This window comes from Bos mutus, chromosome 24 (assembly GCF_027580195.1).
Source record: "Bos mutus isolate GX-2022 chromosome 24, NWIPB_WYAK_1.1, whole genome shotgun sequence".
Taxonomy (NCBI): Eukaryota; Metazoa; Chordata; class Mammalia; order Artiodactyla; family Bovidae; genus Bos; species Bos mutus.
In genome coordinates this window covers 21,135,031-21,154,119 of record NC_091640.1, presented here as the reverse complement: position 1 = coordinate 21,154,119, position 19,089 = coordinate 21,135,031, and the positions used below count along the sequence as shown (strand labels likewise).

At 40.7% G+C, this 19,089-nt stretch overlaps 1 protein-coding gene across 3 annotated transcripts in view; it reads right to left on the bottom strand.

Moving 5' to 3' along the window:
* Positions 1 to 9,928, bottom strand: part of RPRD1A (regulation of nuclear pre-mRNA domain containing 1A) — a 67,576-nt gene extending 57,648 nt beyond the window's left edge. For 2 of the 3 annotated variants that reach the window (XM_005889225.3, XM_070362004.1), the window contains exon 1: positions 9,629 to 9,925. In XM_005889225.3, the coding sequence (XP_005889287.2) occupies positions 9,629 to 9,779 (151 nt within the window). In that variant the 5' untranslated portion in view covers positions 9,780 to 9,925. Of the gene's footprint in view, positions 1 to 9,628 lie in introns of all 3 variants that reach the window. The other variant, XM_070362005.1, reaches the window with a different exon arrangement.
* Between the last annotated feature and the right edge of the window lie 9,161 nt (positions 9,929 to 19,089).

Here is a 19,089-nt window from a genome sequence, read left to right as displayed (position 1 = left end):
AAAATGAAAACAATTACTACACTGAATTAGGCAAGATGAACTAAAATAAAATTAATATGAAGAACTCATGGTCTCTGTTAATCTGAAAACAGCTCTCAAACTTTTTGGTCTCAGAATCCCATTATGCTCTTCTACCCATCAATATGTACCTTATTAAAAATTAAAACAGAGGAATTCTTAACATAATCTTTAAAATTACATGTTAACACAAATAGCATTTGTTTAAAACATACATTTCTCCCCCAAAATCTTAGGTGAGTCATACTGTTTTACATTTTTGCAAATCTCCACCTCAACAGAATACAGATGGATTCTCATGTCTCCCTATAGAATACACTACAATACATTGTTTTACTGAAAGCAATGAAAAAAAGCAGACCACACCCAGATAAACTTGGTAAGAGCAAACTGTCTCAACAGTTACAGATAGTTTCGGATATTCTTTGAAACTACACCAAAATCCAAAAAGCCATAGTTTTCAAAAAGATTCTAAATTGCAACATGGAATCTAAAAACATATTAGCGAACTTCTAAAACTCTCTTACATTAAAATACTTTAAGCTACCATGCTCTTTGAATGGATCTTTGACTTACATTATCATTTTGTAAATCACAAATTAGTTTCTTGATAAACACTGGTTTGCTGAGTTATAAAAGCATTCCAAAAGCTCAACATTTTATTAGGTAATTATTTTTAAAAATTACATTTTCAAAAGTATCACTACTGATTTCATTGGAAAAGTGTTTAAAAGCACTGAGAAGGTGTCAGGCTCAAGACGGCACATTAAGTTTTCCAAAATTCTTATTTCTGCTTGAAAATTGTATAATGGGCAACAAATACTGTCAGTTGTCTTTCTTGAGTAAACAGATTCATTACAGTCATTTTGAGAAAACATGTGGCAAATATCCATGTCTCAATAATCACAGTTTCTCTCGTCAGTCAGTTTTTTCAAATAAAATGGTATTCCATGAAAAAAGCAGCTGGTTTAGCTCAGAACGCAATCACACAGGTGTATTTCCTCCAGGATGTGCAGTATACAGAACTTCATGTATACTTCTCATTTTGTTATACAGATTATTTAAAAGACATGTAATCACATCTAATGCGATTCTCTAGTCAAACACTGAGAGCTTTCCCCCTACAATCTGGAAAAAGAGAAGAATGCTCACTTTCACCACTTTTATTCAACATACTACTGAACTTCTAGTGAGAGCAATCAGGCAAGAAAAAGAAATAAGATCTAAATTAGAAGCAAAGAAGTCAAATTATCTCTGTTCATCGATGTTACTTGTTGTAAAGCCCTAATGAGTCCACAAAAAACTGTTACAGCTAATAAATGAATTCAGCAAACTTGCAGAATATAAAACATTCAAAAATGAATTGCATTTCTATAAATTAATGATGAACAATAGAAAAAATAAACTAAGAATTCTATTTATAATTTTATCAAAAAGAATAAAATATTTAGGAGTAAATTTAACCAAACAGGTATAAGACTTGTATACTGAAAACCATAACAAGAAATAAAAGATACAAATAAATTGAAATATATCTCATTTTCATGGATTGAAAGATTTAATACTACTAAGATAACCATATTCAAAGCAACCTACAAATTGAATGGAATCAAAAAACCCATCCTAAAATTCATATAGATTTCCAACTGATCCTAAATAGCCAAAACAATCTTTAAAAAGAAAATTAAAGTTAAAAGACTATTTCCTGATTTCAGTACTTAAGAGAAAACAATAGTAATCAGAAATAGTATAGTATAGGCATAAGGACAGACGTATAGACCAACAAAATAGAATCAAGAGCCCAGAAACAAACACCTGTATAGTCTTCACTAGTCATTATGGAAGTGAAAATTAAACCACAGATACTACTCTATAATCATTAGAATGTCTTTTTTCAAAACAAGCAAACAAACAGAGAATAATGTGTACTGATGAAGATGTGCAGAAACTGGAATCCTGGCGCACTGCAAGTGGCAACATCACATGGCACAGTCAGTGTGGAAAACAGTACAGTTGTTCCTCAAAAACTAAACACAGAATTACACGATTTACCAACTTCACTTCTCGGCACATACTCAAAAGAACTGAAGAAGGGACTCAAACACGGATATTCGTACAATCATGTTCATACCAGTGTTGCTCACAATAGCCAAAAACTGGAAGCAACTCTACTGTCATCAACAGATGCTTAACTAAAATCTGGTATATAGATACAAGACTATTATTTAGCTCTTAAAAAGGGAAAAACGTCTGACACATGCTACAGCCTGGATGAACCTTGAAAATTATGTTAAGTTAAAAAAAGCACTCTCAAAAGAATAAGTTCCATGATTTCACTTAAATGAGCCAACCCAGAGTGGCCAAATTCATACTCACAGAAGTATGGGTGGTTGCCAGGGATGGGAGAGAATAGGGAATTACTGTTTAATGAGAATGGAGTTTCAGTTTGGGAAAATGAAAAAAGTTCTGGAGGAGGATGGTGATGACAGTTGCAAAACAGTGTGAATGGACTTAACTGTACACTTAAAAAATGGTTAAAACGGTAAATTAACATTATGTATATTTTACTAAAATAAAGAGGGGAAAAAAAGATTAAAGTGTTAAGTTGTATGTTTCATATATTTTACCATAATGAAAAAAGCCCAAGCACACACACAGACACACTCACACACAAGGGTCAAGATTTAACAAAATCAGTAAGCTGAGCTACTGTGATGAGCATAGTCAGGAAAGTGACATTTTTTAACTGTGAACATGCAGTTTGAAAAATACAATGATTACTGGTACAGTCTGGTGCCTCTGCCTTGATTAATGATTAGGCACTACCAGTTTTCACTCACCTTTCCTTTTACACCATCAAAGAACATACTAACACAGCGAAAAGAACTGTGAAAGAGAGAATATCTTAGTAGCATTTGAAAATAATTTTTACCTTGTCTCTCATGCTTCCTAAAAGGGTCTTGGTGATCCACCAAAGGGAATCTAGTGACCACACTTTCAGAACCACTTCTCTAAGAATGGATACATATGGGAAGAGCAGAATAATATGACAGACTGAAAAAGCTGGAAATTTTTCCAAGTCTTCCTCAAACAGGTCAATGTTTGTAACTGGAGTTCATTATTGGCCTTAACACGTCAGAAGTTCCTAAAAATCTTACGATGCGCACACAACATATACAAAATGTAGTTCGTGAAGACAACATAAAGACATACAAAAAAGTGTTAAATTATCTTTCTTAATCTTTTTATTAATTTTTATTTTATTTATTTTGGCCACACTGTGCAGCTTGTGGGATCTTAGTTCCCCATCAGGAATCAAACCTGGACCTTCAACAATGTAAGTGCAGAATTGTGCAGAAATACTGGTTTTTACACCATCCTAAAAGAAAACTTAGGGCTTTTTTGATGTAGAAAAGTTATTAAAGTTGGGATCTTAAATTGTGCGGGGAGGGAAAAAAACACCATTGAGTGTCAAAGTTCTAAAAGCAGAACTCATTTTGTGCAATGAACATAAGGAAAGACTACTGTATAGTTTTTTTGTTTGTTTTATTTTTCTTTAAATGAAGAAAAGCTTTGCTTAAGGGCTGCATACTTTTATTGGAGTAAATCTGAATGATCCTACTCCTTTGGAGTAAAACTTAGTGCTTCCAATTGTATTTAGCTTCTGGTTGGAATTTGAATAAATGAAAACCTAAATAAAATAGGTGAAAGTTCCCTGACTATTCAGGTGAATACACACACACACACACACACACACAAAACAATGAAAGTGCAGTCTTAACCACTAGACTGCTGGGGAATTCCCTGCATCTTTTCTGAGTTGAGAGGAAATTCATGTAAGTTTAAATTAACAACGTTAAAGTATATAACCCAGGGACATTTATCATACAGTTGTGCAACCATCACCTATATCTAATTCCAAAACACTTTTGTCACCCTCAAAGACAACCTCATACCCATTCAAGTCATTCATTTCCCATTCCTTTCTCCCCAAGTCTCTGGCAATGACTTTCTCTCTTTGTGGATTCATGTGGATATTTCATATAAATTTCACTTCACATGTTTTTGAGGTTCACCCACATTGTACATGAATCAGCATTTCATTCCTTTTTATGGCAGAATAATATTTCTTTGCATGGATATACCACATAAATCTATTCATGCAATAATGGACAGTCAGGCTGTTTTCACCTTTTGGGTATTGTGAATTGTACTGCTATGAGTATTCTTGTAAAGTATTCGTCTGAAAACCTGCTTTCAATTCTTGTGAATACATACCTAGAAGTAAAATTACTGCAAGAGTGCTAGAAAGAGAGGTGGACGGGACTTCCCTGGTGATTCACTGGTTAAGAATTCACCTTCCAATGCAGGGGCATGGGTTTGATTCCTGGTGGGGGACCTACCACATGGCGTGAGGCAACTAAGCCCACGTACGGTAACAACCAAGCCTGTGTGCTCTAGAGTCCTTCCATCGTAACGAGAGAAGCCCAGCCCTGCAACAAAAGATTCTGTATGCCACAACTAAGACTTAATGAAGACAAATAAATAAATATTAACAAAAACAACAAAAAAGATGAGGAGCTAGGCAGTAGGGTGGGATAGGACACACACAAAAATACTGCTAAAACAGTAATTTAAAAAGTTGCAGGTGGGGCATGTATGAAGAAAGGTATCAAGACAACCTTTAAGTTCTGAGTTTAGGCAACTAGCAGACAGTAATTCCTTTCACTGAAACAGGAAATATAGGAAGAGTAACAGGGAAATGGGACAAGAGTGGGGAAAGATGATAAACTTGTTTTGTACATGTTTGATGTGCTCAAGAAATACCATTCAGTGACATTTAGACTGCTAAAAAAGAAAAAAAATTACTGAATCATCAGCATAGTGATGGCAGAAAACATATTTTAAGGCATCAAATATAAATATATAAAGTGAAATTATTCTTAATCATTAAAAGCTTTCTACACGCTATAGCATATTAACTGTATTTTTAAAAATTCTAAAACAATTGCTGCTGTTGTTCAGTTACCAAGTTAAGTCCGATTCTTTGTGATCCCATGGACTGCAGCACGCCAGACTCCTTTGTCCTCCACCACGTCCCGAAGTTTGCTCAGATTCATATCCATTAAGACAGTGATGCTATCTAACCATCTCATCCTCTGCTCCCTGCTTCTCCTTCTGCCTTCAACCCTTCCCAGCATCAGGCTCTTTTTCAATGAGTCGGGTCTTCAAAACAGGTGGCCAAAGTATGGGAGCTTCAGTTTCAGTCCTTTCAATGAATATTCAGTGTTGATTTCCTTTAAGATTGACTGGTTTGATCTCCTTGATGTCCATGGACTTCTCAAGAATTTTCTCCAGCACCACAATTTGAAAGCATCAATTTTTTGGCATTCAGCCTTCTTTATGGTCCAACTCTCACATCTGTACATAGACTAAGGGAAAAAACCATAGCTTTGACTATACTAACCTTTATCAGCAAAGTATTATCTCTGCTTTTTAATACACTGGCTAGGTTTCTTATAGCCATGATCTTTGTTTTTTGTATGTTGAGTTTTAAGCCAGCCTTTTCACTCTCACTTTCACCAAGAAGCTCTTTAGTTTCCCTTCACTTCTGCCATAAGGGTGGTGGTATGTACATATCTGAGGTTACTGATATTTCTCCCCACAATCCTGATGCCAGCTTGTGCTTCATTCACCCTGGCATTTCAAATGATGTACTCTGCATATAAATTAAATGAGCAGGGTGACAATAAACAGCCTAGATGTACTCCTTTCTCAATTTTGAACCAGTCCCTTGTTTCATGTCTGGTTCTAATTGTTGCCTCTTGACCTGCATATGGGTTTCTCGGGAGGCAAGTAAGGTGGTCTGGCATTTCCATCTCTTTAGGAATTTTCCACAGTTTGTTGTGATCCACACAGTCAAAGGCTTTAGTGTAGTCAATGAAGCAGAAATAGATGTTTTTCTGGAATTCTCTTGCTTTTTCTATGATCCAGCGGATGTTGGCAATTTAATCTCTGGTTCCTCTGCCTTTTCTAAATTCAGCTTGTACATCTGAAGTTCTTAGTTTACACTGCTGAAGCCTAGCTGGAAGGACTTTGAGCTTTACCTTGCCAGCATGTGAAATGAGCGCAATTGTATGGTAGCTTGAACATTCTTCTGTATTGCCCTTCTTTGGAATTAGAATGAAAACCTGACACTTTCTAGTCCTGTGACCATGGCTGGGCTTTCCAAATTTGTTGGCACACTGAGTGCAGCACTTTCACAGCATTATTTTTTGGGATTTGAAATAGCTCAGCTGCAATTCCAACACCTCCACTGGCTCTGTTCTTAGTAATGCTTGTAGGGTAGGTTAATTGTATCTCAATAGAGCTCTAATTATTTTGGTAATTATATCTCAACAGACCTGTTACAAAACAACAAAATGCTCACTTATGTTTTTGGTTACATTGTGTTGTATGTATCAAGGATATAGCTACTTTTTTCTTCTTAAGGGCCCTGAGGTACATCTCTTCAAAAAGAAATTATCTTTCTTTCAGGGAGACAAAGATAAGCAGACAGGCAGGGGAAATTGTCATAACTGCATTTGACATAGCATTTCACCTACTTATTCTTACATTTTGATCAGTACTTTTCTCTACCAATGTCATTTAACCACTTCAAGAAACTAAAAACTGCCAAGCTTAATACAAAATGTTCAACTAATTTTCCTTAGTTTATTTCTTGACATTCCAAATTTGATCAATCCTTTCAAAAATACTTATTCTGCAGAGATAATGTGATTCAAGGTATCACAGTAAGATGTCTAAAACAATGCCTGATACTCAGTAAATTACCGTCATCATCATTATACTAAAGGAAACAAAGGATCCTAAAGTTGATAAACAAAACTGCAGAGAACAGGGAGGAGATAAAGGTTATGTGTGACCTACAAAGGCACGATCATGTCACAGAAAGGAAACACTTGGCAGAAAATCCCACATCAGACTGAAAAATGCAGCAGCGTGATCACCTCCACAATTATCATCATTTCTATCTTCACCATCAACACCCAACACTTCTCTCCCCTAAAGCATCTATTTATATGCCTTTAATTTATTCTATTTATGGAATATTTAAACCTATGAAAACATTCCCAAACTCAGCTAACAGGGTATCTTATCATTTCCCCCCATGTTTCAAAAACTGTTTCAAATATACGTACCATTAGCTACACAGATCTGTTTTCATTTCCTCTTTCCCACTATCTTGGCCTATGGGGGTCAAGCATGTTTCAAACTTTCACTATATGGCATAATGGTCTGCACCTTGCTTTCTTAGCTCAACATTTTGCCTGTTTGTTGTTTTATAATTCAATCATATTGTTTCATGTAGATCTAGTTAATTCATGAAAACTGTATTATATTAATATTGTATGAATGTAAAAATACATTTGTCCATACTCTAATGAGATGTCTATACTGTTTACCTATTTTTATTAACAGGCTACAATAATTTATTGAGTCTCCAGGATATATTCATAGAACTAGTAGGTCAAAGGACATATACCTTCAACTTCATTAGAGATTACTAAGTTCATCTCCTTTTTCACAGCTAGGATCGGCAGTTTAAGAGAGTTCTTGTCTCCTGTCCTCCTCCCCAATCCTTGGCATTGTCATACATTTTGTGGGGCCATGCTCTCTCAGTTTGCAGGATCTTAAGTTCCCTGCTGCTGCTGCTAAGTCACTTCAGTCGTGTCCGACTCTGTGTGACCCCATAGACGGCAGCCCACCAGGCTCCCCCGTCTCTGGAATTCTCCAGGCAAGAACACTGGAGTGGGTTGCCATTTCCTTCTCCAATGCATGAAAGTGAAAAGTGAAGAGTGAAAGGGAAGTCGCTCAGTTGCTTCCGACTCTTCGCAACCCCATGGACTGCAGCACACCAGGCTCCTCCGTCCATGGGATTTTCCAGGCAAGAGTACTGGAGTGGGGTGCCATCGCCTTCTCCTTAAGTACCCTGACTAGGGATCAAACTCAATACTCTCCCCAATTCCCACAGTGAAAGCTTTGGGGCCTAACCACTGGATCATCAGGGAATTCTCTGTTATATTTTAAACTCTGCAAACCAAACGGTCTAATGTAGTACTTCATTGATTTATGTCTTCTTGATTAGTAAGATGAGTATCATTTACTGGTCTTTCAGGTTTCTGCTCATGTGAAATGCCTTTAACAGTATGGCCACTTTTCTACTGATCTGTGGTAGTTCTTAAGAATAGTCTGGGTAACAATTCTTTTGCTCTTTCTCCCTCCCCTCCAACATAAACAATATAAAACTGTTGCTGATTTTCATATCTAGTAAGGTTGACAAGCAAAGATAATTCCTGCCTTCTCAAAGTTCAGAGCTATTTTCCAGACATTCATATCTGTTTCTCAAACCCTTTTGGCCACTCACAAGTGAACTTCTCCATGAGGGCCAATACACACACATTCAACATATGAAGTGAAAAACAGGACTCTACATCAGTTTTTTCTAAGTAATTAACAACAAGCAAATATACAAGAAAATCACAGCTTGTCTCCATTCTATATAAACAATTTGGATATGGTATTAATACAACATATGGCTTTCATATGGATCAGTACACAAGCATCTATTTGATTAATAACTGTTTGCTAAATGCTTAAAAAATAATATCAGGTACATCAGGATGCCTGAAACAACAATGAAGAGTCTACTCTCTTTATCCAATGAATTAAGAATTAAGGTATAAATCCAGATTAAGCAGATCAAATATTTTAATTTTCAGTCGCACCATCATACAATCAGTTCTCCTGGATAAATTTGCTCTGCAGTAATGAAATGATTCTTCTAGATATTTTAGTGACAGCAGACTTCAGCTGGAAAAAAGTTAACTTCACTTACAGAAGCACTATCGAATGCTTTGTAAAATAAAGTCACTACCCTAAAGACGTATAATAATATAGCAAGAAAGTACCTTAGATCACTTAACTAATACATTTTCAGGTGAGGCACGTGCAATCCAGAAATTAAGAAATCTCCCTAATCCAGGTCCTCCTAAAATCTACAATCCTCTAAAATCCACAAATTCAGGATTCTTTCCATTACATCATGCATCTTATTTTAGACTCCCCCAGTCTAGAAACTCTGATTCCTCTCTTGATTTTACAAGATTGAGTTTTGTGTTATAGAAATAAAATTATCTCCCAACCCCATAACAATCTTTTAATTTCCATACTTCCCAATTTTGCCCTTCCCCCTATCCTCCATTAGACTGTACACAATGAAAAAAAAAACCTCACTGCTAAATTTGAGTGTAATTAGTAGCGGAGTCCTGAGCCCCTGGCTACTGTTTCCACGTTAAACAGTAGCACTAATCCTTTATATCTTATCCAACAACACCTACTAAACATCGCTTCGCAGGAAGCGCGGTGCACGCCGCTCCTCCTCGCCGGCAGCCCACCGACGCCAGGGAGCCCGGGGCGCCGGGTTAGGGGCGGTGCGGGGCACCCGGGGGCTGGGGTCGCTGGGGGAGTGGGGATCGCAAGGAGCGCGAGGAGGGGGGTCCCGGAGGCTCCAGGGAACAGGCCGGGGGGCGAAGAGCGGCCGACTCACCTTTCCGCAGCTCCCGCTCCCACACGGTGACGATGGGTCGCGAGTGCTTGCGATGGTGGATGAGCCACAGGGACAAGGTCTGCACGCTCTGCTGCGAGTTGCTCAACTCCGACAGCTTCTTCTCCAGCGCCGCCTCGGAGAAAGCGGACATCCCTCCGGCACCGCGTTTGCGCCGTCCCACGCGGTGAGGCTGAGCGGAGGAGACTTTCGCCGCCCCCGCCGCGGCCTCGCCTCCTCACCCCACCCTTCCCCACGCCCTCACCACCACTGCCGCCACATCCAACACCGGCCGCAAACCAGCAAGATGGCGTCCAGCCGGCAGTGACGTCACGGCTGACCGATGCCCCGCCCCTCAACCAGGCGCGGCCGAGAGGCGGGAACTCCTAGCGGAAGGGGCGGGACTGAGGCTAGTGCTGAAGAGGCGGGGCGGGTCTGGGCGGGAGGCGGGGCGGGTCTGGGCGGGAGGCGGGGCGGGTCTGGGCGGGAGGCGGGGCGGGTCTGGGCGGGAGGCTGGGCGGGTCTGGGCGGGAGGCGGGGCGGGTCTGGGCGGGAGGCGGGTCTGGGCGGGAGGCGGGGCGGGTCTGGGCGGGAGGCGGGGCGGGGCGGGAGGCGGGGCGGGTCTGGGCGGGAGGCGGGGCGGGTCTGGGCGGGAGGCGGGGCGGGTCTGGGCGGGAGGCGGGGCGGGTCTGGGCGGGAGGCGGGGCGGGTCTGGGCGGGAGGCGGGGCGGGTCTGGGCGGGAGGCGGGGCGGGTCTGGGCGGGAGGCGGGGCGGGGTTGGCCAACCTCCTCCTAGGAGAAGCTCTCTTTTCCAAGGGGTATTTAAAATCGCCTCATAGGTGTTTAAATTTAGTACAGCCACTTTGGAAGATAATATGGCGTGATATAATCCATTTTATTATACACCTTTCTTGTGACCCTGCGATTTCCCTAACTGCTATCAATGCTAGGAAAACACCAGCATGTTTGCCAGGCCTAGAACCTTTCTTCTGGGAGAAACTATGTCTCCAAAGGGGTAATTAAAAATCCCTTGAACACCGGGCGTTGTATGGTCCAGCTCCGTAACAGAGAGGGGTTGGGACTTTAAATAAATGGCTAAATTATTTGTGATAGTTCATATTACAGAATACATGCAGTAGTTTAAAAGATTTATAAATCCAGTGGTGGATTGGGTTTTTTTAAATTGCAAAAGAAAAGATACAGAATAATGTTTCTTTTATAAAAATGTATATTTTATAAGAATTCATAAGTATGTAAAGGCATGGCAAGAAGGTCTAGAAAAATACACATTGCAGTAATAGTGTTGTAAAGACAGGATAAGAATTGGCACCCTTAAGCTCTGTCTGAATTGTTTTCATCTTTTACAAGAACATATTCATGTATTACTTACAGAATTAAAAACTAATTTCAGAATTCTCATAATTAATTTAGCACATTTTGACATAGCATTTGTCTGAATTATGATACATCACAAAAGAGAAGAGGAGATACTGTCATATTCTAAATATGAATGCAAAAAAAGAAGGTACATAAGAAACCACAGGAATGCCTAAGCCATGTTTTGAGAAGCACTGCTTAAGAACTTTCCACCAAGTAGGCATCAAATAGACCTATTTATTTGAAGCAGGGGCTGCAAAACATTGTAGATGTATGTTAGTGTTAGTCACTCAGTCGTGTCCAATTCTTTGCCACCTCATGGACTTAGCCTGCCAGGCTCCCCTGTCCATGGAATTCTGCAGGCAAGAATACTGGAGTTGATAGCCATTCCCCTCCAAGGGATCTTCCCAACCTAGGGTCAAACCCAGGTCTCCTGCATTGCAGGCTGATTCTTTACTGTCTGAGCCACCATGGAAGCCCAAAGATGTACTACATGCAATTAATGTATGTTTTCAAATGGTTAATTTTGTTATGTGTATTTTATTTCAGTAAAAAAAAAAAAGAAACCTAATAGCAATGACTACATTTATTTCACATTCTCCACATTGTAATGGATCCAAACAGTTATGAGGGCTCTTATGTTTACCAAACTTAGGATAAAAGAAAACTTACAAGCTAAAAAAGTTGTCTTAAGTTAAATTTTGTGTTTTTTTTTTTACTTAAAAATTTTTTATTTTTAATTTAAGTGTAGTTGATTTACTATATTAGTTTCAGATGTACAAATAGTGACTCAGCATTTTTGTAGATTATACTCTATTTTAAGTTATTAGAACATGATAGCTATAATTCCTTATGCTCTGTATATGTAAATCATTAATAAACTTATGTTCAATGGTGTATTTCTCCAGTTAAAAGAAGCATACTGATGTTCGTATACAAAGACATACAGTAACAGGGTACAAAAGATTTCACTTACAAGTTTCCAGATTTGAATGTTCTTGTCAAATGATAACATGTAATACATTTTATGAACTGAAAGAGTAGAGAGATTTTTTCAATGCTCTCAGGTTATTACAAATTAATCCTTTATACAATATATTACTCTCCTCTATTCTGATAATAGTACTAAATATAATAAATGAGGGAAAGCTGTTCAATCTTATCACCAAAAGGTTTGCATGGCTACTGTCTTCACCAGTCACCTAGCCAGCTTCTATATAATTTTAGACCAGGAGCTTTTAGGTTATGAAGACGATCAGAGAAAAATTCAATAAAAAGGACCTAAGCAAGTGCTGGTATCAAGTTACACGACATCAATTCATTGTTCCAGTTGTCTCATGAAGCATAGTAAACCATCCCAAAAGAGTGACTTTTCAAACAATAACAATCATTTTATTTTAGCTCAAAAACCTGAGGAATGACCAAGGTCAGTTAGCATTTATGAGGTCACAGTCAGATTGTGGCTAGAGTCACCTCAAAGGATTCTTTGCTCATGTTTGATGCCTGGACTCAAACCACTGGGAAGTGAAAGAGCTAGGGCCTTCAGATCCATCTCTTCTCCCTTCTCTCTCTTTTCTTATCTTCTCATCTCCTCCTCTTCTCCTTCTTCCTCTTCTTCACCTCTCTCTCTTTCCCCACTTCCCTCCCTCCCTCCCTCCTTCATCTTCACATGATCTCTCCACATGGCAACCCCAGGATATGCAGATCTCTTAGAGGACTGCAGAAGTCTCCTAGAGTGAGTGTCCCAGGGGCAACTGGAGGTCACACAAAGTTGCTTCTATCTTTTCTATTAGACAACACAGTCAAAGCCCACTCCCATTCATGGGAGTAGGACATAGACTCTACTTTTTTTTTTTTTTTTTTAATTTTTGACTGCATCACATGGCATGTGACATCTTAGTTCCTGACCAAGGATCAAACCTGTACCCTCTATGTTGGAAGCACAATAGGACCTCCTCTTGATGGAGGGAGCACCAGCAACCCACAGACATGTTTCCAAGCATCCTACTGGATGTTTCCCACTTTTTATCTTCAGTTAGTCCTTGGTATAATACCTAACGCCTAATGTGATTTTCTTATCTTTTAGCTAAAACACGTAATAAAACTAACTGTTGGGTTTGCATCCACTTTCCTTTGAGTGCCACCCAGTATCCCCTCTAGTATCTTTTCCTTGTGAATCAACCATCAGTTGATTTCTGGTTAACTAAATTCAATTTGTTGTTATTTAGTTGCTAAGTTGTGTCCAATTCTTTGTGACCCCATGGATTGTGACCCCATGGATTGTAACCCGCCAGGCTCTCTGTCCATGGGATTTCCCAAGCAAGAATACTGGAGTGGGTTGCCATTTCCTTCTCCAGGGAATCATCCCGACCCAGGGATAGAACCCATGTCTCCTGCATTGGTAGGCAGATTCTTTACCACTAAGCCACCAGGGAAGCTTAAATTCAATTAATAACAATTTTTTTTTTGGCCTTACCATGTGGCCCCACCAGGGATTGAACCTGTGCTCCCAGCAGTGAAAGCACAGAGTTCCCACCACTGGACCATTAGGGGATTCCCTACTAACAACTTTTTTATATGGCTTACACCACAACAGACAAGACATTCACAAGTCTAACATCCCTGTCATTTCACACCCGGGAAGGGATGTTTCTGTCTCCATCAAAGTGGAGGAAGGGGGATGCTATAAGTTGCCATAGAGAAGTAATGGGAAAGGTAAGTGAATGCCACCCAAGTCTTCGAAACTTTTTCAAAATTTCATAAACATGAGCAGGCAATGATCAAAATAGAGTTGTTCTGGATATAATATTGACCTCTCAATGTAGAATATATATTATCGTAAAAGAAAAATGTACTTACATTTCTATAGGCTTCTCCGGAATCTTTAATAATACCAAAATGTTTCAGAAAACAAGAAATGAGGAAGTCAGGTACTTTGGCCTGCACATATTTTCCCCATACACATAAATACTGCCATAAAGCCATTGTCACATCTGATCCAACAGCTCATCTGCTAAAAAAGGAATATGAAGCTCTGACTTCAGTTCAACAGCAGATAGTGTTCTCTAAACAACCTTCTGATGAATGGAATCTTGACAGTAGATCTGAATTTCAGAGTGAAATATCCTGCAGGCTGACTTCATCTGCCCTGGGTTAAAATAGGGAACTGAGAAAGTAAAAGGTAATCTGAAAGCTGATAGCTAGTGCTACCCTAAAACAATAAAAACCACCAGTTATTTTTACCAGCACAATGAGTGTATTTGGGAACAGCTTGCATGTGTTAAATCGCTTCAGTCATGTCTGACTCCTTGTGACCCTGTGGGGGATCTTCAGGGCATACAACTGTGGTATGCCACAAGGAAGCCCAGTAAAACAAGAGTGAAAACTCTTACAGAGAAGGGAAAGTTGGGAGGAGCTGTTAGAACCAGAAGGTCCATCGAAGGAAACGGGAGTTTGAAATATAGTGGCTTTATCATTGGCTGGGCTGTTGCCAGGCAAGGACAAAAAATTTCCCCTCCTTCTGGTGGTAGCAGTGTGGCTTCTGCTGGAGAGACAGGGTTTCTCTCTTCCTTTGGGGATCCAGTGATAGGTGTGTGAGAGCTCCCCCTTCTGGCCTTCCAACTCCATTTTAGGGCTGTTCAGTCGCTCCGTGGTGTCCGACTCTGGGACCCCACGGAATGCAGCACGCCAGGCTTCCCTACTCTTCACCATCTACCGGAGCTTGCTCAAACTCATGTCCGTTGAGTCGGTGATGCCATCCAACCATCGTCCTCTGTCATCCCCTTCTCCTCCTGCCCTCAATCTTTCCACTTTAGTGAGGTTTACCTTTATTAATTTTCACTCTAGGCTGTAATGTTCTAGAGTAGGAAATGGCAACCCACTCTAGCATTCTTGCCTGGAAAATTCCATGGACAGAGGACCCTGGCAGCTGCAGTCCACAGGGTCACAAAGAGTCGGACACAACTGAGTGACTGAGCACACAGGCTGTAACGTTCCTAACAAAACATCAATTTAGGCCTTACAGGATATAAACAATAACCAGACAAGGCCATTCTGAGACTGTAGTGAAACAAGTCCCCACTGAAGCCATGAAAATGGCTAAAATCTTCCTCTTACACCTACAAGGATGATTACAGCTTCTTTACCAATGATAGCTCCTGCCCAATCTTAATCCTTTGGCAGTCCAGATAAAAATTACTAAAGATCTACCAAATTGTCCCTGTGTCCTGACAGCACCCAATCCAGGACAGTTTCCTACCTTCCCTAAAGACTCCTTAGAATCTGCCAGCATAAGCTCAGATCTTGTAATAAACTCTTCCCAATACCTTCTTAATGATACATCCCCACACATCCCTATACATTCCCTGGGGTGGGCTCTTCCTTGCTGCAGCAAGCTAAATGAACCTAATTTTAACTTTAAATGGTTCTTGTGGTCTTCAGCTAGTGAGTTTTAATATGGGATATACATCAAAATTTTAATAGGGGTTAGCTATATGGGTAAGAAAATGGTAATCTCTTCTTTCCAATGTTTATATTTCAGTATGGTTGACTTTTTGAACACAAGCATGTATTATTTGTATAATGAGAAAAAATAATAAATAGAATAAACAGACTTTGATTGGAGTTAGGGGACGGACCTCCAATGTGTCTCTCTTGTCTATAAGAAAAAGGTCATAGTCTTAGCATGGCATGCAAGGCTCTTATTAACTCAGTTCTGCCATTCTCAGCAGCCCCATCAGCCACAGCTCCCCCCTCTGTGTTCTTGAGCCCTCAAGCAGTGATAAAACTTTGCTAATTATTTCCCAAATCCTGTACAATTCCATTTTCCACTGCTCTATTCACCTATCATGCAAACAATATCCTTCCTGCAAACACCTGGCCTTTCCTTCCCCAAATAAAGAAGCTCCTTTCAAAACTGGTTTGAATTGGGACTTCCCTGGTAGTCCAGTGGCTAAGACCCTGTGCTCCCAGTGCAGGGGACCTGAGATTGATCCCTGTTCAGGGAACTAGATCCCACATGCCTCAACTAAGAGTGCACAGGCTGCAACTAAAAAAAAAAAACCTCCCACATGCCACAACTAAAGATGCATGAAGGAAGATGCTATGTGCTGTAACTAAGACCTGTGCAGCCAAATAATAAATATAAAAAAATAATAAAATAAAATTGGCTTGACTCAACAGACCAATGGACAAACAAAATGTAGTATATACATACAATGTGATAATATTCAACCATAAAAAGGAGTGAAATTCTGATACATGTTACAACACAGGTGAACTTTGAAAATGTGCTGAATGAAATAAGTCCAACCCAAAGGACAAATATTTCATGATTCCAATTATATGAAGTACCTGTACATGCATGCTAAGTCGCTTCAGTCTGACTCTTTGCAACCCTATGGACTGTAGCCTGCCAGGCTCCTCTGTTGATGGAATTCGCCAGGGAAGAATACTGGAGTGGGTTGCAATGCCCTCCTCCAGGGGATCTTCCCAACCAAGGGATCAAACCAGCATCTCCTGCAGGTCCTGCATGAAAGTGAACACACTCAGTCGTGTCCGACTCTTTGCAACCCTATGGACTGTAGCCCAGGGGATCTTCCCAACCAAAGGATCAAACCGGCATCTCCTGCAGGTCCTGCATGAAATTGAAGATGCTCAGTCATGTCTGACTCTTTGCAACCCTATGGACTGTAGCCCAGGGGATCTTCCCAACCAAGGGATCAAACCAGCATCTCCTGCAGGTCCTGCATGAAAGTGAAGACACTCAGTCGTGTTTGACTCTTTGTAATCCTATGGACTGTAGCCCGGTAGTCTCCCCTGTCCATGGGATTTTCCAGGCAAAAATACTGGTATGGGTTGCCATTTTCTCCTCCAGGGGATCTTCCTGACCCAGGGATCAAACTCAGGTCTCCCGCATTGCAGGCAGACTCTTTATCATCTGAGCCACCAGGGAATCCCATAGTTCCTGCATAGCAGGCAGATTCTTTACCCCTGAGCCACAGGGGAAGTCCCATAAGTAACTAGAACAGGCAAATCCATAGAGACATAAAATAGCAAAGAGGTTACTGCAGCTGGGGGGAGGAGGGAATGCAATGCACTGCAGATGTTTGCTTCCTTGTCTGTCTCCACTTCCAGACTCTGAATCCTCAAAGGACCTAGAACAGCTTGGAGCCACTATCTGATTCTTCTTGGGAACTCCATAGGAAGAATATTGGAAGGCCAAGCAAGCTTTGGGAGATCTTAACAGAGCTTCATACAAATTAAAGGCAATTAGTCCAGGCTTCTAATCAGTGCCTTAGTCACGTCTATAACATCCTAACCCATTATATTTCCAGCCTCCGTTCAGAAGTCAAGTCACTGGAATTCTTTCTACTGAGGGCCTCAATTTTTTTAAAGCTTTTATGGTGAGTGGAAACTTGCTCACTCTGTGACTTACCCATTGTCCCAACTTCACCCTCTGAATTCTTATTAAATGAGCCTATTTCACTTTCATGTGACAGCCCTTCAGGTATATGAAGACCATCATTGTATTCACTCATTAAATCATTTTTAAAAATGTATGCTTGAATAAGAAAAAAGCAACCACTGACCTTGGGAACTAGTCTGGTCCTCTCAGCTATGTCTAGGTGGCATCAGTTATTGGCCTGGCACTCACTGATAGACAAGGTATTTTCCTTGATGGACATAAACAATTTCACAGAACACCTACATCAATCTAGACCACTCTGTGACCTTGACAGCATGAGGTAAAACAAAACAAAAACCAGATCACTTCATTAATCTTATCTAAGCAGTTATAAAAAATAGGGTTACTGTGTAAACCACAAAAAAAACTGAACATCCCCCCTCTCGTTGTTAATATAACTGCTGCTGCTCTTTTACCAATTACAGTGTTAGGTTTGCACTCTTCCCTCTATCCTGAAAAAACTCATTAAGATACCCAACCAGGGAGTTATTACAGCTTCTGGGCAGCGTCCAATCCAGAGCAATGCCCCATTTCCTTCTCTCCCAAATCCCTAATATACTTACTGCTCTTTAAGTCCTTGCTAACAACTGGAGTCGCTCCACAGTTTCTCCTGGTGCCCTTTCTCCCACTTTGCAACAGGCTGGCAAACCACCTCGTTTAACTGCGGGTGTGTAACTATGGCCCACCTGGAGGACACTGACATACTGAACAGCTGATAGGAGCCAGGTCCGAGGGGAGGAGCAATGAATAAAATGGACAGAAATCACTGCCCCTCATAGAAGTTATATGGAGGTGAAGAGTGAACCATGTATGTAAGTGTTATTTGGTGTGTAGGGTTGAGTGCCATGGGGAAAAGTAAACGGGGTTGGTGGGGCCGCGGCGGAGTGTTGACGTGAGTTAGAAGTTTTTAAACAGCCAGGGAAAGCCTCATTGAGATGACACTCGAAAATCTGAAGGCGGGAAAACAGGAGCCAAGCAGTTATTTCATGGTGTGTCAAGCTGACGGAAGAACAAATGAAATGATGCTAACACAGGAGCGTGCCTGGTGTGGCTCAAGAAACAGCAAGGAGGGCTCATATGGCTGGAGTGGGGTGATCAGAGAGGAGAGCCATAGGAGAGGGGCAGAGAGAAAACCAGGGCGGGGTGATCAGAGAGGAGAGCCATAGGAGAGGGGCAGAGAGAAAACCAGGGCGGGGTGATCAGAGAGGAGAGCCATAGGAGAGGGGCAGAGAGAAAACCAGGGTGGGGTGATCAGAGAGGAGAGCCATAGGAGAGGGCAGAGAGTAAACCAGGGCGGGGGAGGGAAGAGCAGTCACATAGCCCTGGACCTGGGCTTTTACTCTGCGAAACGAAATTGTTGGAAAGTGTTGAACAGGAAAAGGACATGGTCTTATTACATTTCAGTTTTAAAAAGCCAACATTCTAGCTTCCATGTCAAGAAGAGATTGAGGGGGCTGGACCAAGGGGTTAGGAGAGAGATCGGACACAGGTTTCCCTGGCTATCCGTAAGCAAAAGTGATCTTATAAAATTTTTTCTAAGCTGAAATGATGGAAGGAGAAAAAGCAATTATCTTAGGACACATCTTGCTAATGATGGAAAAAATAAATCGCGATAAAGCAC